Source organism: Pteropus vampyrus, unplaced genomic scaffold, assembly GCF_000151845.1.
Source record: "Pteropus vampyrus isolate Shadow unplaced genomic scaffold, Pvam_2.0 Scaffold339, whole genome shotgun sequence".
NCBI classification, from domain to species: domain Eukaryota; kingdom Metazoa; phylum Chordata; class Mammalia; order Chiroptera; family Pteropodidae; genus Pteropus; species Pteropus vampyrus.
Genome location: NW_011889120.1, coordinates 2126683 through 2149461, shown reverse-complemented (window position 1 = coordinate 2149461; position 22779 = coordinate 2126683). Strand labels below are relative to the sequence as shown.

The window sequence follows — 22779 nt, the reverse complement described above, 5'->3', positions numbered from 1 at the left end:
AACTGATTAGTAGATAAAGCAAATGTGGTCTATCCAAACAATGGAATATTATCCTATTATAAAAAGGATTGAAGTACTGACACATATTACAACATGGGTGACTCCTGAGACATTATGCTAAGTGAACGAAGCCAGCAAAAAGGGCACCTATTGTATGATTCTATTTATTTGAAATGACCATAATAGCAAATCTATAGAGACTGGAAGTAGATTAATGGTTGTCAGAGACTGGAAGGAGCGGGGGACCAGGGAGTAACGGCTAATGGGTATAGGATTTATTTTGGGGTGATGAAATATTCTAAACTTAGATCATGGTGACGGTTGCACAACCCTTCGATTATACTAAAAGCATTTAATTGTACACCTTAAGTGGGTGGATTTTATGGTATGTGAATTATATCTCAATAAGGATGTTTTTTTAAAGCTATAGTAATTCCAATATGCAGTACAGTTGCAGAAAAAGACAAATGACAAGTGGAACAAAACAGAGAGCCTACAAGTAGAACCACATATGGAGGCATATTTTATATATTACAGAGCTAGCTCTGTAAATCGGTGGGGAAAGTATTGGTTTTTTGATAAAGAGTTGAACTTGTATCGATTTGAACTTGAAAAAAATTAAATGGATGCCTAAACTCATATAAATCCTAAAACCAACTCTGTGGATTAAAGACTTAAGTGTAAAAAGTCAAACTATAGAGCTTTTAGAACATAACATTGGAGAATACTTTCATTACTGTAGGGAAAGTAAGGCATGCCTTATGAAGAAGATATGTCAAATATCTATAGAAGTCAAATACATAAAGCAAAACTTGAAATACAAAGAAACTACATAAAACATTCTTATGGTGGAAGATTTTAATATTTTTTCAAAAATTAAAAAATTAAGTAGTCAAAATTAGCAAGGATGTAGAGGATTTGAAAATATAATCAGGAAGCTTATATAAAACTAGAGATCAACACTAAAGAGGTATAAAACTTTTACTACTTGGAAGTTAAACACTATTGAAAAGAGGAAATCAAAACTGATATGTAGACTGGTGATCACTTTGTAAATTATATAAATGTCTAATCATTATGTTGTACACCTGAAATTAATGTAATATTACGTGTCAACTGTAAATGAAAAAAAATTTTAACTGAAATGTAGAATTATCTAGAAAATTATAAAAAAGAACAATTAATATGCAATGGGACACAGCTAAAGTTGTAAATCAAAGGAAATGCATAGCTTTCAAGGAGTTCATTTTATTTTATTTTATTTCATTATTTTTTTTAGGCACGGCAACCCTTGGTTGACCCCACAGATTGCAAGGATTTTGTCAGCTTACGATTCCTTATTTTTATTTTTATTCTTTTTTACGCCTACAGCACCTGGTCTTCCTAGGTGGTCTCCCATCCAAATACTAACCGGCCCGACCCTGCTTAGCTTCCGAGATCGGAGGGGATCGGGCTTTTTCAGGGAAGCGTGGCCGTAGACTCAAGGAGTTCATTTTAAAAAATTAAAATAAATAACAAAATGAACCAGAAGAAAATAGAAAAAGAAAATTAATAACACTGCATGAGGAAATTCATTAAATAAAAAAACAAAAAATATAAATAAACAAAATTAAGAGCTGTTTCTTCAATTATATCTGTGAAATAGACAAACCTCTGAAAGCCTGTTTAAAGAAAAATGAGAGGTAAAACAGAAACATTCAGGATAAAAAAAGAAGATATAACCAGAAACACGAGAGAATAAAACAACTATAAGAGAATACCGTGCGCATCTTTAGGGCAATAAATTGAAAATCTAGAAGAGTGGTTCTCAACCTTGGCTACACATTGTAATAACCCGAGGAGCTTGGAAAATTACTGATGCCTGAGCCCCACTCTCAGAGATTCTAATTTAACTGGTCTGGGGTGTGGCCTGGGCACTGGGATGTTCAAAGCTGCCCGGTATGGTTCTAATGTTCGACCACAATTGAGAACCACTGAATTCTTAGAGGGCTCCATGGACCAGCAGCATCAGCATCTCCTGACTGCTTTCAAGAAATGCAGTATCGCGAGCTCCACCCCAGACCCACCGAATCAGAATGAGCACTTTGACAACATCCCCCAGGTGATCTGTATGCACATTAATATATTAGATATAGATGTACTGATCTAGAGAAAGTGGACGATTTCCAAGGGAAGTATAGATACCAATATTTATTTAAGAAGAAAAGCTCATGGACAGTTAATGTAGAAGAGATCAGAAAAGTAAAGACCTACCATTTATAAAGAAGCATCAGACTCAAATGCTTTCACAACTGAGTTCTGTCTAATGCTTAAAAATCAGACAATGCCTCTGGTTTTTAAACCATTCCAGATCATAGAAAACTTTCCAAATTTATTTTATGAAGCCAGCATTACATTAATATTCAAATTTGATCATATTAGTACAAAATGAAAAAAACATAAGAATTATGAACATAGATACAAAAATTCTAAATAAAATATTAGTTAATTTAAGCTTCAGTACATTGAAAGAACAATAAAAATTGCCTAAGTACGGTACTTTTATCCTAGAAATGCAAATATGAATGAACTTTAGAAAATCTATCTCTGTGATTCGATATACTTCATTATATCAACAAATAAAAAGAGAAAATCAAGTAATTATAGCAATAATAGGCTAAAAAACATTCGATATTAGTCATTTCTAATAAAATCTCTAAGTAAAATAATAATGGAAGGAAACTACCTAACCTTGGTAAATGCTATTTTTCAAAACCAACATTATACTATTCAGCATCGTTTTAGAAGTTCTAGTTAACATAAAACACAAAAAGGAAATCATTGACACCTTTTTGCCATACAACTGCACTCATAGAAATTTAAAAGACTACTAAAGCACAATTAGAATTGGGAAGATAACGTGGAAAAGTAGTAAGGAACGTGAAAAATGTGTAAAAATCCAATAGCTTTTCTCTATAATCTAGCAGTATCTAGGTGGCTAAAAATTATAATGGACTTATGAAAAGTATAAGACCTATATATGAAGAAAGCTATGACATTTTATTAAAGGGTGTAAAACAAGACTAGAATAAAGGGAGGAACATGGAAATAAAGATAATATGATAAAATGTCAGACTCAATTTAATATTAAAAATTCACGCAATTTGAATCAAAAATCCCAATGGGTCTTCTAAAGGAAACTGGGTAAAATGATCTCAATGTTCCTATGAAAGCCTAAATGTCGAGAAAACTATGAAAAAGAAAAGGAATTGCCTTCTAGATATTAGAGTTCACCACAGAGCACTGTGAGCAAAACAATTTATTGGCACGAAAATAACAAATAGATCAGTAAAACGGAATAGACTTCAGAAATAAATTCAGTGTTATATATGAACTTATCACATAACAAAGTGTCATTTCAGCTCATGGGGGTCCGGAATGACTTACTTAATAAACAGTACTATAATAATTGGTTCTCTACCCAAGAGGAAAGAGAAACTAGACCTCTTACCAAACAATATATGCCAAAATAATTTTAATGATATAAAAATCCAAACAAAATCAAAACAATACAAATATCTGAAGAAAATTTAGGTGTATATTTGTAGAACCTTGGTGTAGAAAATACCTTTTTAAGTAAGACAAGAAACCCCAGGAATCATAAAGGGAAAAACATAAACATATTTGATTATATAAATATTAGAGATTTTTGAATCTCAAAAGGCAACATAAACAATAATGAGATAAATCATGGACTAGAAAAATGTGCAGCAAATATATTAGAAAGCTAATAGGCCAAATGTATAAAAGACTCTAAATAGAAAATGGGGCAAGGGATTTGAACAGGTGATTCATCAAAGAAAAACTTCAGAGGGCTATTAACTCCATGAGGAGCCAGGTCAAAGCAGATTGAAACAATAATGGCATGGAGAGAGGTTTTCTTACCTGTGAGATTGGCTCTAACACTCACTAGTTTGTAAGACTGAGGGGAATGGGCCCTCCCATATATTGCTGTGGGAGTGTAAACTGCTATAACCCTGAAAATCTCAACATCTGACAAATATTTCTTTAGCACCTGCTACATACTATGTTGTTCTGAGTGAACAGCAATAAACAAAAATCCATGCACTCCTGGAATTTACATTCTAACAAAAAATAATTTGCTAATATCTAGTAACAAATTTTAAATAGCGCATGTCCTTTCACTTGGCAATCACATCTTGGGGAATCTATCTCACAGAAATCGAAGCACAGGTAAGGATTATGCACATAAGGATAGTTATTCTACCATTCTTACAGTGGCAGAAAACTGAAAACAACCTAAATGTCCCTCAAAGGAGGAATTGTTGACTAAATTATGGTGGGTTCGATCTCTGGAAAGTTATTCAGCTATTAAAGAGAATGAGATAGAGCTTGGTCTATTGTCCCAGAGGGATGGATATGATATATTAAGTGACTTCCAAAGATGTGTAATCTCATTTTAGTCAAAAAATCCCAAATCCCCCACAAACCTCCTCTTGCTCTCTTTCCATATCTATGTTTATAGTTTTGTATGAGCATGTAGGGAAGGCATGGTTTGTTAACTGTGATTACCTCAAGGAAATTGGCTTGGAGGAAGTGTGGAGGTGAGATCATTGTTTATCTTTATACTTACTTTTTGTATTGTACATATAACATTTGTTATAATAACATGTATTTCACAATTGAAAAATCTAATAAAGTTAAAACTCAGTAAAGACATTTTTAAAAGGATAATGTTCTGGGTAATGGGAATGAGGGGGAAACGCATTTTACTTTCTTTGTACCATTCTGAATTTTCCATATTCTCTCCAAAAACAATGTGCATTAAAAAAATTTTAAGGCAACCGAAGTGGAAATACTTGACGTTTCAAAAGTAAATTGCTGAATATAGAATATCATCAATGCTGTAGTTATAAGACAAATAAAAGATTCATGTTTATGAACTAGGTTTGGAAAAGAAGATGAATAATCTCTTTAATAAAGTAAGTGGCATCGTGGATGATCATTTTTCCAAATCTTGGTATGAAAACATGCAATAAAAATAAATGGCAAGGTTTCCATCTTTGTATAGTTAGGTAAATTTGCCCTTTAAAAGTTATTTTTCTGAAGAAAAATTAAAGGATACTGCCCTGGGAGAAACAGGAACTAAACCTTTGAAATTGTCACCACCACCACCACCATAAGATGGGACAGTAAAAGTCAACACGGGAAAATGAACACGTATATGCAAAACTAAAGGTAAAAATCTCACACTTTGCTAGGGGGCTAAAGCCAGAGGGCCACCCAAAATTGCACTAACCCTTATTATATGAGGACAGCATAAGGGAACTCTTCTCCGCCTTCCCTGAGCCCCAGCCTGGGAGGGCTGAGAAAGAGGATGCAGCCATTCTCTCCCATTTGCTCCATTTTTCTGGCGAGAGACCAAGCAGTCTCTCTATAGCTCACACGGGGTAGGGTGGGCCCCACACCTTCAAGGAACTGGCTGCATCAGTCAAGGTCTAGATTGGGGAGGGGGGGATAGATTCAGCCTCTGGGTTTCCCAGTCTAGCTTTACTAGATGAAGTCACACACAACTGGTGGTTTCTTGTGTCTATTTTCAATGTGGTTAGGACCCAGAAAGGAAGACAGGTATAATTAGAACCTTCAAAACCCTAAGCAATGGCTCTGCAATACCTCCCCTTATTTCAAAGCCGCTCAGGCAAAAGGAAATGGATTCTGCTCTCAATGCACAAAAGAAAAGCAGAAACTGGCCTCTCTTGGAAAGCAAAGTAATATAGGTCTAGTTAACTATTGTTTTCGGCAATGCGTTTAGATATTTCTGTGGTAATTCACATCATGAATAAATGCCATCTGTAAGTCCTAAGCAGACTTTCTGCAGTGAAGTACCCTAGTGGCTTTACAATATCAGCAGGTCATTATAATGCCAAATCTTGTGTTCACCAGTATCAGTGACGCGAGGGATCAAGTGAACAGGAAAAAGCAAATAAAGGAAAATCATTCTTCATTTTTACTTCAAACTTTAATAGAGTAAGAATTTCCATCTCAGGGGTCATGAAAATGATTTTAAAGACCGAACAGGAGCAGATGCTATACCTATGTGCAATAGCAGATGCTATACCTATGAGCAGATGCTATACCTATGTGATATTTTCATTGGTGCTAGAAGCACTAACAACCGAAGGGGTCGAATCACTTCCAGCTTATACCATGTTTTAACTGTGTTTCCTCATTTGTGTGTGTGTGTGTGTGTGTGTGTGTGTGTCTGTCTGTCTGTAGCCAACATTCAACTAGGGTAACTGAAAACAAAATAGGAATTTATTTACAATAGCAAAGATGTCAAAGATAACAGGAACAATATATAATGAATCCAAGATTTATTATATGAAAAAGGCAAACAATATATATATATATACACAAAAATCCAAAAGGGCAAACTTAATTTTGACTTTATCTGAACAGCTGCAGAATGTGGCAAAATGGTTTTTCACATATGAATTACTTAACGTTGGGCCAATTAATTAAACACACACGCACGCACACTTTTCAGCCCTTGTCTTTTACTTGCTGAATCTTCCTGAGTTCTATTAACGTTTAAGGAATGTAACTTGGGGGAGGTCATACAAGATTTATGAAGTGCAGGCTACTTACATGTGTACTAAAGGATTTACTTATTGACTGGCAGGCTCACACTTTAAAAGGGGGCAAACCCAAGGTATAGTCTGAGCCCCTTTCACCTTCAACTGCTTATTTTTGGTGCACGTTATGCACGCATGTTTGTCTATCACACAAAATGCTGCACCATCATCTCTTAAATTACTGAAGTACACTAAAAGTGTTTCCCAAACTTGAGCATGCATCAGAATCACCTGGAGGACATGTTAAGACACAAGATCACTGGGTCCCATGCCCAGATTCCCCTTCAGTGGGACTGGGGTAGGGGTGAGAATATGAATGTTTTACCAAAGTCTCAGGTGATGCTGCTGCCCGCTGCTGCCAGGCCACATTTTGAAACACACTGCTCTGAAACAGCACCCTCTTAGATTTTGACTGGTCATGCTCTTCTTTACATGAATCCTAGAATTTGTGGGAAATAAACTGTCAATACTAAGATTCCCAGAGAAGAGAGTAATATATGATCTGACTGTCTGGGAACGCAGACTGTTAAGATGTTATCTGTCAGGCATTCTATTACAACTAAGTTTCTGAACAGGCCACAATTTTGTCTGATGGATGTATGGCTCTGGACAGTTAACGTTCAGTATGCCCTCTTGATCACTTACCTCATCTCGATTATTTACTCTCAACTATTAGGAACTTTTTCCTACATAGTTGAAGATCTGCAGGACCTTCTCTTTAAAAATCAAAGATGGTTCACATCTATCTTGTTCTTGACTCCTGATAACTTTTACCTAACTTCTGATTTTTATTATGACAATGACTATTCTCTAGTATATTAGTGCCTACTAGAACCCTCCACACTGGGCGCAAAGGGGTAACTCTAGGGCAGGGCTACTCCTGTGGAGGTGGGGACAACTCCCACTGATTAAACGTGTTATGGATTGATACTGAAATGAACTTTAAGTGCTCTCAAAAACCACTTTATACAAGGGAAATTTATCTCAGGAGAATTGGAGATGTTAATAAAACAAATCCTTTATGAAGATAAAAGAGAAAAATGAATTTCAAGGACCTGCTCATCAAAGGATTCATCAATCACCTATTAACTTCTCTGAAATATTACTTGCAAATTCACAGGGCTGCAATATTATCAGTATTTGCATCCAGATCACAAAATTCAAAGCAATCAAGCATTCTGCATTCCACTGCTGCATAAAAGGAATTAAGAAATGGGGAAATGAAAATAATCAGCTGCTTTTGATGTTTATTAGGTTTACAAAAACTGTACATTTTTCTTAAGAAAAAGCATTAACTTAGTACTGGTATCAAATAGACTAAACATTCATTAACAGGAAAATATTCTGATTTTTATTTTTGCACGTTATTCTCAAGTACACAATTACAATAATGTCACACATCCCTATATGATTTTCTTTTTATGTATTTTACTTTTTTTACAAAGTGTACAGAAGGAGGGACATACAATATTTAATAGGATATTTCTACAGAACAATAACTTATATTATGTCCTTGTAAAAATCTGTACCTCTTTAAAACATTTAACTGAAACATCCATTTTTTTAGCTTTGCTAATCAAAATTGTTTTAAGAATTAAAACTAGGTTGTAACTAATGTCAGTACATAACAGTGACTACAATTTGATTTTCTCTTTATACAGACAAATACATTTCATCATATTCACTTGACCAAACCCTTAAATACCTTTTAAAGGTTTCAATATTGTGCTTTAAAAAGAAAAGAACTGTGTATGATTCCAGACTATGTAAGAGAAATATAAAGTGTGTAAAATGTTGTGTTCTTTATCTTTCAGTTTATTTAAAAAAATATAGTTAAATGACCAATTATTTATATTTTCAAATTTTACAGGATGTTTTAAAATTAATAAATTCCCACTTTCATTTAAATGTTTTACATTATCTCTGGGAAAAATAAAAAATGAGAGAGATTTTAAAGGTTCTCACAAAAAAAGACAGAGCTTTCAAGAATAGTACTGCAGGGCAATGAATCACACAACGTTAAGTTACTTTTTTAAAAAAAGCACGTTATGGAGGCCAAGAGGGCACAGGAGTTCCCACAGGGATAGGCCCATGCCTTGGTTTTGACTGGTATTCAGGTTCGAATTCATATTAGCCTAAAGTACTTGATTTAGAACTGAACTAAATCAATCTAGCACTTCAGAGGCTTGCCAAACACCAAATATTTAGATCTCTAACCCTATAAACTCTTGAATACAAATATCGACAGCAAAAAGAAAGATGAAAGGTAAAAACCTAAAAGCACAAAGGGGATGGAGCACCATAATGAAGTGGCAAGGCAGCTATCAAGTGGGAAGAAAAGTCCTAAATCTCCCACAATGTGCCAGATACTCATGTGCCAACAGCCAACTTAAGGACCCCAAAACTGGCTTGTTCTCCAAAATTCATCTTAACATAACCAAATTCTGAGCTCATTTTATGAATTTGTGACTGATTCAGAACCATTTGTTAAAAAATATCAACTCTATAAGGAAAACAAAACTGAAAGACTTGGTGATGTTCCCAATAAGGCCTCAGATTTTCCTCATGCACTTAAAACATACCTTTATCTTCTAATCAAAGCCAACTTGAGTGTTAAGTATTTTAAAGTTTGCTAACTGTAACTAAGAAATAACAAAGCAGGCTGAACTTGCCGAGTATAAATCATAATTAGCACCCAATCTCTGGTAGATGGAGCCATAGTAGTAGCTTCCATAGTCCCCCCTCACTTGGTGACATAGAGTTCCCTCATGGGCTTCTCGGAGAGAACCGAGGGAGGTATGTCTGGATACTCATTAGCTTTTCAGAAAAATATAAAGGCATGGAGCTGAAGTTGTATGAAAACATTCTATCTAGAAACATCTTAACTTCTACTTTTCAATTACCAAAGATATTTAAAAGAAAATACCTTTACTCTTTAAAAATACTAGTGTCCTTATTTTCCTTCTAATTCTTCACCTGAGTAGTCTCTCTGAAGAGCATGATTTACAAAATGCTCTCATACATCCCTGCATCTTTCATGTTATTGTAAATTTAATACTTTTCTCATTATAGATTTTAAACAACTACTACTTGGGGTTGTGTGTATAAATATGTAAAATAAGCAATACACACAGATACGTGTTATATATATATATATATGCATATATATAATTCAGAGTACATTTACATATATAAAGTTGCAAAAGATCCTATAAGCCGTGAATTACCTCTAGGAGATTCCAAAATGCAGTCCTCAATAAGTCTCATTGGTAGCACACAACCATTCCAAGACAAAGCAGCACAGACAGAATAATCAAAATACAACAGGATCAAGCAAAATTTCTCAATGAAGTTCACTAAAAGATTGCTATGCCGACAAAGATGTAAATACTCCAAAGAAAGCCCCTCAAAAGTATACTTCGTCTGCTAAACAAAATGAAAAGTAAACACAAACCCAGCCACTGTTCTTTACTCAGCAATGCCAGGGATGCAAAAGCTCAAATGGAAACTTTCATTGTCATGTGGTCTGAAAAGATTAAGCAAGACAAGTAAGTGACTTTCATGTTATCATAGTTAGACTTAACTGTAAGATCTCCCATGTATGTTAGTAGATGTCTCTGACAATTTTATTGTGAGAAATTTATGAGGGGAGGAGGAAATGAGTCAATGTGATTACTTTCAGAGTAACCAATCTAAAGTTACCTTAACTTTAAGTTAAATGGTCTTAGAAGAGTACCATCAAGGTAAGCAAGGTAAATATTTAAATAAATATAAAACTTCTAAGATAGAAAACTTCAGTATAGAATCAGGGATTACTTTGTTAAAAGCAACTTGCTTGTTGCTGCTTTTCCCTATTGATTAAACAAACTGAATAGAAATCAGAACACGCTACTGAACAAAATGTAAAAAAAAAAAAAAAAAGTCAACTAGAAGCAACAATTCCATTTGTACACAGCATAAATCAATATACAGTATTATATGTGAACGAGACTGGCTTTAAAATGAATTTTCTGCTTCAAGGCCAACGTCTCTACAAACGTCTGTAGAAGTACTGTTAGGGCAGGCCGACTTCTTTATGATGCCGCATTATGTGCTGGTTCTTTTCTGAAGGTCTTCGGAACCCTTTCTTGCAGTACTCACATCGGTGAGGGTAGTCTTTTGTATGAATGGAAATAACATGCCGCTTAAAGCCTGAGGCGTCTGTAGTGCTATACTCACAGTACTCACACTGATATACTTTCCTGCCACTGTGTGTCTTCATGTGCTTTTTAAGCTCATTCTGTTGCCTAAATCCCTTTCTACATCTCTTACACCTAAATGGAAGATCTTTCGTGTGAACCGAAAGAATATGGCGACTTAGAACAAATGGGTCTGCGATCTTAAAGTCACAATGTCTACACTGGTGCATTTTTTTACCCTTGTGGGCAGCCACGTGTTTCTTGAGTTCTGAAGGCCTGTGAAAGCCTTTCTCACACATGTCACACTTATGGGGGTAGTCCTTCGTGTGAACTGAAATTATGTGTCGTTTCAAATCACTTGAGTTCGAACTCTTGTGGTCACAATGCAAACACTGGTGTGTTTTGCTTTCTTGGTGAATAAGAGCATGTTGCTGCACCTCTTTGGTATCTGAGAACGTCAGAAGACAAATGTCACACTTGAACGGCATCTCTTTACTATGCTTCGTTTTTACATGCGTTTTCAAGTTAGAAGAGTCTGCAGATCTATATTCGCAGTACTGGCATTGGTACGGCTTCTCCCCAGTATGGATCCGCATGTGCTTTTTGAGCTCTGATGGGTGGCGAAAACCTTTACCGCACTCTACGCAAATATGAGGAAAGTTCTTGCTGTGGACTGCCAAAAGGTGGCGATTCAGTAACCCTTGTTCAGCTGTCTCGTATTCACAAAATTTACACTTGTGCATTTTGTTGGCTCCTTTTTCCTTATGCACCATTTTGTGAGTAAACAAAGCCCCAGCATGAGAGAAATGCTTCCCACACTCATCGCATTCAATGGCCTTCTCTGCCTTGCTGGTCAGCTTGTGGCTCTCCAGATGATTGTGTAAACTTATCTTCTTGTTGGTAGTGTAATCACAGTCAGTACAGCGGTACTTCTTCTTGGTAAGGTGTTCAGGATGGTTTTTCATGTGCCTTTTCAAAAAGCCTCTTGACTTAAACTTTTTCCCACAAATCATGCAAGGATAGACAGTCAAGGGATGTCCATCAGGGCCAATAATTATTGCTAAGAAAGGAAAAGAAAGGTACATGAGTGGTCAAACCAAGTTCTGTTTTGGTATCTTCAAGAACTTAAAGCGTGTGTTCTGAACACTACCAGACAAGTACTCCTAAGTTAGGCTATTTGTTTAACATTCCTTTCACCATTTTTCAACATAAGAGATACGGCAACCTCATTATCTTTACGAACGTGATCTGAAAACTATATGACTGTACCAACCTCATTCCCTCCAGTTAAAAAAAATAAATGAATAAACATATAACTTCTATCAACTAGTGATTGAAGCTGTATCAATTTAGAAATCGGTGGGAAATTATTCATAAGAATAAAGTTTTGCAATCACAATCTCTGCTTTGGTTATTCCAAAAAACAATTCATGTCAATTTATAGTAAAGCTTAAATATACCTATAAATTTTTTAAAATGCAAATCGGCATACAATAGACAGGAATATGTCACATAAACTGAAGTGCCTGTCCTGCTGCTCTCTGTAAATTATGCCTGCTTTATGCTGACATAATCAGATTCTTTAAATATGTGAAAAAAGTTAATGCTTGTAACATATTTGAGGGATTTCTTTTCATTTCCAATTAAAATCACCCAAGTTTTGAATTTTTTCATCCATGTTTGATCCATTCCCTGTTTCTTTTTATCCAAGGAAATCATTCATGAATATCACTGAATTCTTAAAATTATATTTTCAAATTCAATACACAAAAGCTACATGTGGTCTAGCAGCTAAAATGCCATCACAACACCTCTGTGGAAACACTTGAGTTTCATCTGAGAGCTCGCAAAGCACGCTGCGCTGTGGAACTCGTGCCCCTCACCTGTTTGGTACTGCCTGGAATCAGGTCTTCTCCTTTTCTTTGGTTTTTGTTTAGCCAGTCTGCCGAGCCCAGCAGACTCATCTATGTGCAAGAGGGCACTTGCAGTGCCATTCCGGTTTTCAATTCCATCAGAATTATTACCTAACAATGCGTATTAAAAAACAAAATTATACTGTATTATAAATTATAAAGAATTAGGGATTCTTTATTAACTACGACAACAAAAAGTAAACCATGATACTCATGAATGACAGAAATTCCCCACTCTAGATAATGGGTTTTATGACCACATTTATTATGGCAAGACCGTAGGAAATGGCCTAGCTTCCAAATCTAAAAAACACATGTCGGCATTTTGCCCCATGGACTCCTTTGCTGTCTCCCAAAATTGTAAAGGCATGTGCCAGATAGAATCAAGAGGAAAAGTTTCAGCTTGAAAGTCTGTGTACTTCTCTGTAGTACTTCCTTCTACATAATATACACATGAAGGAAAATCCTATTAAAAATAAAGACAAATAGTAGACTTTATAATCTTCTATTCTTGTTCAAAGCAAAAAACCCTTACAGGGCTGTATTTCAGACTTCTGAAACCTAAGACCACAGAAACCATTTTTCAATCATGAATTCATGTTCAAGAACCAACTCCATCCTAAGAGCTGCTATGCGACTTACCATAAGCTGCTGCCCACGCTATTGGCATGAAGGTTTTGATTTCATTGTCATCGATTTGTTGTTCATGTGCGGCGGCCGCGGCGGCGGCAGCGGCAGCATCTTCTTCTCCTACAATCACTTCCATATAGACTTCATCAGCAATTTCAGCAACATCTAAGTAGAAAATTATATAAACTTTTGTAGCCAGATTTACAGAGATCACAGGAAAGATAGTTTCATTTGAATTCAATTAATAGACAAGTAGAAAGAAGGTTCAACTGTTGTATACCTACAACAGAACTTTCACATAGTAGGCACTCAAACATTTGAATGGATCATTTATTTCTTGTTTTTTCACCATTATTTGTTTTTAAAGCAACAGTCTAAGCATATGTAGTCACTGATTTTTCCCTTGGAATATGGCAGCATAATAATTTCTATAATAATGCTACCTGTTTCCCTCAAATACTGGCCATTAAAAAAAAAAAAAAAAAAAGAGCTACAGGAACATAAAATTTTCTCCCACAAAAAGGCCACCTACTTACTTAAATCTTCATCTTCTTGCTGAGAGTCATTGACAGTCATATAAACCATCTTCTCCCTTGGTACACGAATACTGTTAGTCTGATCAAGTAGTTCAACTCCATGATCATTCTCAGGCTCACTCTCGACAATGTCTACGGTGCCACCTATCAGAGAAGATAACAGTTCCAAGAATTTATGTGAAAACTTCATTTCCACCTGTTGTACTTATTACATCTTACAAGCTTTGCTATAGCTATATTGGAATTCTTTCTTAAAAGTTATCTTCATGAAAGATCTCAAATGTTCTCTATCTAAACTACCCAAAAGTTATCAGCTTGAAGTGTTTGGATCGGAATATATAATAATGTGGAGGTTTCCTCTTACCTAAGTCATCCTCTCCAGGGTCAGCTTTAAAAATGTACACCTTGATGACTTCGGGGCAAGTGCCATCAACTTTACAAGGATCAATTTCCGACTCTGCATCCAAGGTCATTCCAGAGGAACCATCGTGTTCCATTTTCCCAGCATCATCCACTAAAAAGGCAGAGAACACGTTACAAATAATAATAGCAAATACTTAAATGTTACCATTTTCAAGTCTTTTTTACAAATATAATCTTTAACTTGATTCACATAAAACTGAATGATTTTACCTAGACAAGTAGACACGCAGGGCATGGTGGGACATGTGGCCAATGGCTAAGCCAAAGCCTGGACATGGAGGGCCTTGTGCAACCAGGAAGAGAAGCTCAGACTTGATCCTGGTAGGCTGGAGGTTTCTCAATCTGGTCAGGTGTCAAGATCTCTTAGGGAATCTAAAAACACAGGCCAGCACCTAGCAGTTCAATAGAATCAGAATCTACAGAGGTGGGGATTCTGATCAGAGGTTTAAGAACCTCTGCTGTAGGTGATGAGACACTTTTAAGCTGAGCAGTGACATGGTGAGATAGCCATTTTTGCTACACCATGTTGGTCTTGAGAAAGGTGGGTCCAAAGGGATCAAGACATAAAGCAGGGATACTACTTTTAAGTCTACTGAAATAATGCAGGTGATGGATGCCAAGGCCTCGAAATCAGGATGGAGGTAGTACAGATGGGGAAGAGGGCTGGATTGAAGTCTATCCTAGGACTGAAACAGGAAGACAGTGCCTGACAGAAAACAACATGAAAAAGGAGCCAAGGATACTATGGAATTTCTGATTTAGGTGACTGAGTTATTGAGGGGAAGAAATGTTAAAAGAAATGAGGAAAAGGATCTCGCTTCCTGCAAGTTTAATTAAGGTCTGAGGGGTAACATTCCTAAATGTTCTCTGAACCGGTGCCTGTCCCTATCCCTCTGTGCTCACAGCACCCTTTGATTGTTTCTGAGTATATGACTCACTGTATTGTCACTATCCGGACTTTTCCCCCTATCTTTCCCATTGATAGAGCAGAACTCGCATTTTCATTATTCAGTCTTTTAAGACAGAGTCTGGAGATAGCAGATGCTCAGAATATAGATGAATCAATGATTCAATGAATGACTGAGATGTGAAATCGGTTGCTGGATATTCAAGTCTGAAAGCTAAAGGCTGACACAGAACTGGGAGCCACCAGCTCCGTGTTAACTAAGCCTTGAGGTCAGAGTGAGAACCTGCCGGGTGAAAAAAGAGTGGGCTGAGGAAATCCTGAGAATATCGGTTTAAGGGAGGGGCAAGAAAAAAAAGAGTTCACAAAAGAACACGAGAAAGGAAAGCTGGAGAGGTTGGTAGAAAGTCATGAAGGAAGCTAGAGTGTTAAAAGTTTCAAGAATCTAGGAATTCCCATGGCAATAAGGCAGCACGCACACAAATCAGAAAGGAATGTCTGCGCTAACTGGAGTAATGTGAAGTCAATGATGTTCCTGCTGAAAAGCAGTGCAGTGAAGGCTTACGGGGTCAGGTTAAAGTTAAGTTGAGGACTCAATGAAAGGTATGAATTTAAATGGAGAACAAAGGGGCAGTAACTAGAATGGGTTGCAGAGTCAAGAACGTTTGTCTGTTTAAACTGATAAAAAGTCATGTATGCTCAATCTGTAGGAGAAAATACACTAGAAAGTGAGAGGCTGAAGCCAGACATGGTAAAATTTCTGGATCAAGATCTTAGAGGAAAAAGGAGATGAAACTAGGTGCAAAGATAAAGGAATATTCCTTAAATAGGAGGAGAAATATGCTATCCTTCTGAGACTTGAGGAGGTAAACATGATGAGACTCGCTATGTTGTGTTTAGAGAAAGGAGAAAGATTATAATGCAGAAAGTTGGAGGAGTTCATGGCTGGTGGCTTCAACTGAGATATGAAATAGGAGGCAAGGACTCTGGTTACCATATCAGTGAGAGAATAGCAGACTGGGTTAAGAGCTTGAGAAGCTAGAGAAAATGAGCTCATGTAGGACAAGCTTGATGATATGAAGGGTCAAAGAGACCAGCTGGTTAAACCCTTTGCAGTTTAAAAAACAAAGAGAGGTTCTCTGAACTCTGCACATAACTATCTAAATTCAAGTTATCTTGACTATGCTTTATAAAAATGGTTTGTAGGGGGAAAGAATCGGCATTATGTCCTTATTTCCGGCCTGATGTATATTTACCCTTTTCCATAGCTAAATATTTTTATGACATTGGCTGACTAAGCCAATGTTATTTTCTTAAAGGTGGCTTTGGAATTTTAAACTGAAACAGCATTAGAAGGATGAAGATCTCGCCAAGCTAGCAGGAGAGTCTTGAGTAAATCTGTTATGTCTTCAGAAAACTCATCTCTGATAGTTGATACTGTTGATGAAGCTTGGCCTCTTTAGGCAAGGTTTGTCAAAACTGATTCTAACAAGTACTAAAAGATCAAATGTCCTTGTGTTTACAAAGAACAAGGTCAGGCTAGCTGTTTTTGCAAACTTTAGTTTGTCAGCACTCTTAAGATAAAACCTTTGATGACTGGAAAATCTAATCACTCTGGAGCTTGCAAAATGTCATGTATTTACCTGTAACTTAGAGTAAAAGACCTTTCTGTTTGCTTTTAGAAATGTGTGGGAAACACATTTCAAATATACAGGCTTACCTAAGCTGAGCACAACTACTCTATCATTTGACAAAAGTAGAATTCACCTTCAGATTTTCACCTTGAGAATTTGCCCCACTAACTCAATCTATGAAATTATTCAAAGTATGAAATATCATAGAAGTGATTTGTTCTAAAAAATATTTTGATGGTCTTGTTAAGTATTCAAAATTTCGCTGTGATTTTAAAGCTACCATTAAAAATGAATTTCTAAAAACAAAGAAGGCTTCGATAAAACTGAGTCATCATACACATGACTTCTGCCTAAGTGCCTTCTTCTAATAAATGAAGAACTAGAGCTTAGAATACGGCCTCTCCAAAATATAAGAGCATAATTTCTGGAAAATTAAGACTACTTCTAATAATAACTGCCATTTGCATGGCATTTCACAATTCTCTTATCATTTCTTTGTACTTTTATTCCATTTGATTCTCACCTTTTCCAGATGAAGAAATAAAGGCTCTGAGATGGTACGTGACCTTGCCCAAAGTCAGTGAGCTAGTTAAGTGAGGGATGGGAGACAGAGGAGGTGCCTGTCTTTAGAATCCAGCCCTTTATTTTCATCTTCTGATTTTTTTAAAGAAATATTATATGTTCACTGTATAAAATTTAGTGCTTAAAAAAATCACGAATAGTCCTACCAACCAGCGATTCTATCACTATGTTAGTAAACTTCCTTCCCAGTTATTTCTATTTAAAAAAAATAAACTTGGTATCAGTTTCCTCAAGCCTTACATATTAATAACCTTTACATCTGATCCAGCATTTTATACTTCAAAATTGCAGAAAAATTTGACTTAGTAACTGACCTCTGACCAAACTGCCTCCTGCTTTCAGCTTCCAGATTATCCCATGCACCCTGAACTTAATGTTATTTGCATTCCTTGATGCCTCTGCAACTTTGCTTTAAAATATATATACTGCTTATTGTAGAAATTATACAGATTAAGAAAAAATATGCTCAAAATCCTACCACCTGGAACTATCAATAGAATTTACAGATTATTACTCAGATATTGCTAGGCATATTTATAAATAAAAAGAATGAACAATTTTAATGAAAATTGAATATTGTAATATGCTCTTTTTAAACAAAAATTACTAGAATTTACTCAAACTTTGGTTCCATGGTCAATTCCATTCCCTGGCTCTCCAATCCCTTGCCCCATCCCTCTTCATTTCATCATACTGGCTTGGCTGAACCACAAACTCAGCTAAACGTAATTTTCCTCTTTGCCTCTGCACTAGCATCTGTGCAGCTATATCTTGTGTGTGTGTGTGTGCACGCACACACACACACACACAAACACACACTCTGATGGTTTCACTTTGAATTCAAGACCCTGAACCTGTAGTTGGACCTTTTCTGCTACTTTCCCCCTCTCCTGTTTTCTAAATTCTCTTCTCTCCTCAAATCTCTATTATCAGCCCAGGGCTTAGCCCTTGGTCTTGGTTTATCTACAATCACTGCATTGGTGATCCCAGAGCTTAAATTTCATCTATATGCCAACAATTTTGCACCTCCACTGTAGTCCTGTTTCCCAAATTCAGATTTGCATGTCTTTGATGTCTATCAGACATCACACAATTAAATCTCTGATCAAAAGTCATCTCAGCAAACCCTGATCGCATTTGTAACCCAAAATCCTTCTTACACTTCTTTTTCTCCCCAAGCAGGAATCATTTATACTATATCACTTATTTATGTCTGTGTACCTCTGCTAGAGTATAATCTCCATGAGGGAAAGACACTGTCATCTATTGTGTTCACTGATATATCCCAAATGCCTACAATACTGCCTGACATATAGTAAGCACACAACATTCATGTGTTCAATATATGAATCTTGAAGTAAATGTTGTCATTATTGGTTCTTAACCCTCTAAAGTTAAAAAATATTATAAAAACATTAAGTCATGTTTTGCTCATAATACATGAATCTATTTTAAAGCTAGTATCTACTGTCACCCTGCTATGAAAGATGTGGAAATTAACACATTTACACATCTCTTCCCAAATATTTTATAGTTTTATATCAAATAAATTTAACACTCACTACAAATCCTTTTATCACAATTTCTCCATTCTAGAGATCTTTTTATTGATTCTTTAGTTTACCAGATTCATTACCAAATAGGACTGTCAAAAAGGGTGCTACAGTCTCTGAGTTTCCAAATATTTAAAAATGTCAATCCATGACATTTTGACTAGGTATAAAATTCTTAGGTTATATTTTTTCAGAACTTTGTAGACACTGTTTCACTGTCTTCTAACACTGAGTACTTGTATAGATGTTCCTATAATGTTTTAAAGTTCACTAAACATCATTATGAGAATAACTTGGTTTTATCATTCTGTAAATTTCCTGAAACAAGGAAGATTCCATCTTTATTTCAGAAAAATTTCTTCTATTACAAATATTTTTCTAGTTCATTGGTTGTTCTCTTCTTCTGGAATTTCACTTACATGTGTTTGTCTCCATTACCTGTCTCCCATATCTATCCATCTTCTCCATAATCATTTTTGTATCTTTTTTTTTTAACCATTTCATTTTTGTGATTTCATAAAAGTCCAGTCCTTCTGCCCCTGGTTATATACTGAGGCATATTTATTCTTATAGTTACAACTGCTTCTATGGTGGCTTTTATCTTATTTTTATTTTTATCTTCAGTTTCTTCCTGAATTCTGTCAGTTTACTTTCTATCATTTTCTCTTGTAATATATTCTTTGAACCTCTGTATCTCTTCTTTGGGTTGTTTATATTGTTTACAATTTCACTGAATCTACAGACCAGTGCTAATCAATAGAACTTTCTATAATGATGGAAATGTCCTATATCTATATCTGTGGTAGCCATATGTGACTACTGAGCACCTGAAATATGCTTGGTGCAACTAAGGAACTATATGCATAATTTTAATTTTAATTCATTTGAACTTGAATTAGCCACATGTGGCTAATAACTACCATACTGGAACACAAAGGTTTAGACAACTATTGGGATAAACTCTTACTCTGTTTCTCTCAGAAATTCTTCTTATATTAAATAAAAGAATATTTCAGAGAGCTAAAGGTTATGACCCATGATTTTACTTCCTAAATAAGCTACTTCAAGGGACGGTCTGAATATGCAAATACTTTCTAAAGACTTAACAAGATTCCCAGGTGTGAATGTTAGGATTGACGTCAAAGAGGGAAACCAGCGTTTTCATAACACAGTACACCTACCTCAGTATTGCTGTCAAAGAGAGAATTCAGTTCTCTGAACCAGGAGCCTGCTCTAACTTACTCTGACAAGACCAACAATCTTATTAATCATTCCAGTTTTTTTAAACCTCTAAACCCAAAATCCAATCAAAAGGAAAACTATAGAGTAAAAACTTGACATTATTCAACATCTCAGGGGTTCTGTGTGGGCGAGTGGCTATTTAGCAGTGAAGATACCACGGATAGGCAGTTCTTCCTGAAAAGAGACCTGAGCTCATGAGCAACTGTTATGTCCCTGACACTGTGGTAAGTGGTTTCCATATATTTTATCATGAAATCAATGATGATAACCCCATGACTTAGGTGTTTTATCTCCACTTTACAGATGTGAAACTGGAGCACCTAAACGACCTAAGTAACTTGCAGGAAGCATTCTGCCAAGGCAGTAAATGTTCTAGTAGATAAATACACTCAAAAGTTCACTTTTAGACCTCCTTCTCTTACCTCCCTCTTCAGGAACCCTCTTTCTAAAGTTATAATTCCATCTAATTTTTATTATATAGCATATAAAAGATTTCAAAGACTTGGTTATAATCTGATCTTTAATTCTTGAAACTTTCCTGGAGATAGGTTCAAAGGTTTAATGAAGTTAGCCTCATTCTGTAGATAGGGAATTAAAGGATCAGAGCCATTCAAATGCCTGTCCTAAGTTACAATGATCTCTCGCATGATGTCAGAGATACAATTAAGGAAAAACATCTGCCAAGCTGCACTGAACTGGTCAAAAACATAGTTAACTAAACCTAGTTAACCAAGAACTGATTTCTTAATACTATAAATTCAGGGGGAAAAAGAAAGGAACGACTACTACAATCTCACCCTGTGCCTGCCTTTATCCAAGTATTCCCTGAAGGGGCAACGGGAAGGTCTTAAGTAAAGCTAGTGCAGTTAGTTTTGCTAGCCCAATGGATGCCACCAACAGAGACTGTGTAGATGATAACAACACCTAACAGTTACTGACAGGCATGCTCTGTGCTGGAGCCTGGTACACATGACCTCTCATTCTCACAACCACCCTGCAGGTCAGGTAGTATCATTGCCATTTCACAAATAAGGAAACTAAGACCAAAGAGAAGTCAGTAACTTGCTCAAATTCATACAGCTGGTGAGCAGCAGAATGGCATCCAAATGGAAGGCTAGCTGATGCTAAGCTAAAGGCACTATTTCCATACACCTTGTTGCTTAAGATCCTGAGAAGAGAGAGGCATGTTCTCTCTCTTTCTCTCCTCCCCTCTTTTGCCTGCCCAACCCCCATTATCCCGCAAAGTAATCACAGATCTATTAAAAGGGCAAGCTGTCAGATGATTTTGTCTAGGTCTCCAGTAGATAAACAGTAAATATGAGTCACAAGGCCAATCTAAAGTGCCAATTGCTTCTCAGGCTTTCAAGATGTAGACAGACTTTGTACCCAATCTTTGTTGTGGTGAGGAGAGAGGAGGACTATAACATCTTTGCCTTATTTGAGCACTTTATTCTTGGTATAATCTAACTGACATCCAGATTGAACATTAAACTGAAAACTCTTAATTCATTAATTTTAGTGATTTCTAAATAAATCTGAGTGCCTACAGTAAAGACAATACTTTTAGATGGATTAACATAAACCTTTCGTATTTTATCAGAACAAGCTTAAAGCTTATTCAACATATCTTCTCTAAAATATTCTTAGTTTAGTAAAAAAGACTTTTCTCACATCTCAGAAATATTCCCATGTGGATATCTATTTTTTAAACTCTAAAATTTTATTCTGTGTTTTACCAAATGGTTTAAGGTACAAAATTGATAGAGCACATATATAAAAATAACGGTTAGACATGAACAACAATCAGCTTGTAGAATAAAGGAATAAATGAATATTTTACCATGTCTCCTGTGCTAAACCATTAGATTGCACTGATCCTCAGAGTTTATGCAGGGGTTTGGATTTATTTATTCATTCATTCCCTGAACCACTTTTTATTGGATGTCTCCTATGACCAATGTTGTGCTTAATTTATTTCATCACTTGACCAACTGCTCAAAACAGCTGAACTAGAAGGCCAGGGCGACCATGTTCCACATCTGCAGGAGTACCATTCACACTGCAGCTGGACAGTTGACAGCTGCATGCAGCAACCATGTAGACAGATCTCCAGCATGTTTAAACATGCTGGAGCACATTTAAACATGCTGGAGATCTGTCTACATGGTTGCTGCATGCAGCTGTCAACTGCACAAGCTTCTAGCTGCACGAGCCAGAAACCAGGGAGGATGTTTCAAACCCTCCCTCTTCCTCAACCCGAAATTTATTCCAAATTCTACTTCCAAAATATGTCATGAAGCAGTTTCTGCCAAATTCTACTGATAGAATCTAATTTTAAACTATCATCATCTGTATCTTAACCTAGTCTACTACAACAACCTCCCACAGTGTACTTTTGTTTCTGATTTTACTCCTACCTTGTCCACTCTCAATATTGGCACTGAGTACCTTTCTAAACTATAAATATAAGCATGTTATTATTAATCTGCTTATAACACTTTAACAGCTCCCCACATCAGAAAGGTAAAGCAGGCTTCTTAGTGTATTCA

At 36.0% G+C, this 22779-nt stretch overlaps 1 protein-coding gene and 1 pseudogene across 11 annotated transcripts in view; both read right to left on the bottom strand.

Annotated features, from left to right (window-relative positions):
• Positions 1-1362: 1362 nt before the first annotated feature.
• Positions 1363-1480, bottom strand: LOC111730899 (annotated as a pseudogene).
• A 6385-nt stretch (positions 1481-7865) lies between these two features.
• ZFX (zinc finger protein, X-linked) overlaps positions 7866-22779 on the bottom strand; it is a 44789-nt gene continuing 29875 nt past the window's right edge. For 10 of the 11 annotated variants that reach the window (XM_023522335.1, XM_023522337.1, XM_011378463.2 and 7 more), the window contains 5 exons: positions 14257-14406; positions 13893-14036; positions 13369-13521; positions 12697-12837; positions 7866-11873 (listed from right to left, as the gene is read on the bottom strand). In XM_023522335.1, coding sequence (XP_023378103.1) covers positions 10690-11873; positions 12697-12837; positions 13369-13521; positions 13893-14036; positions 14257-14406 — 1772 coding nt within the window. In that variant the 3' untranslated portion in view covers positions 7866-10689. The remainder of the gene's footprint in view (positions 11874-12696; positions 12838-13368; positions 13522-13892; positions 14037-14256; positions 14407-22779) is intronic. The other variant, XM_023522339.1, reaches the window with a different exon arrangement.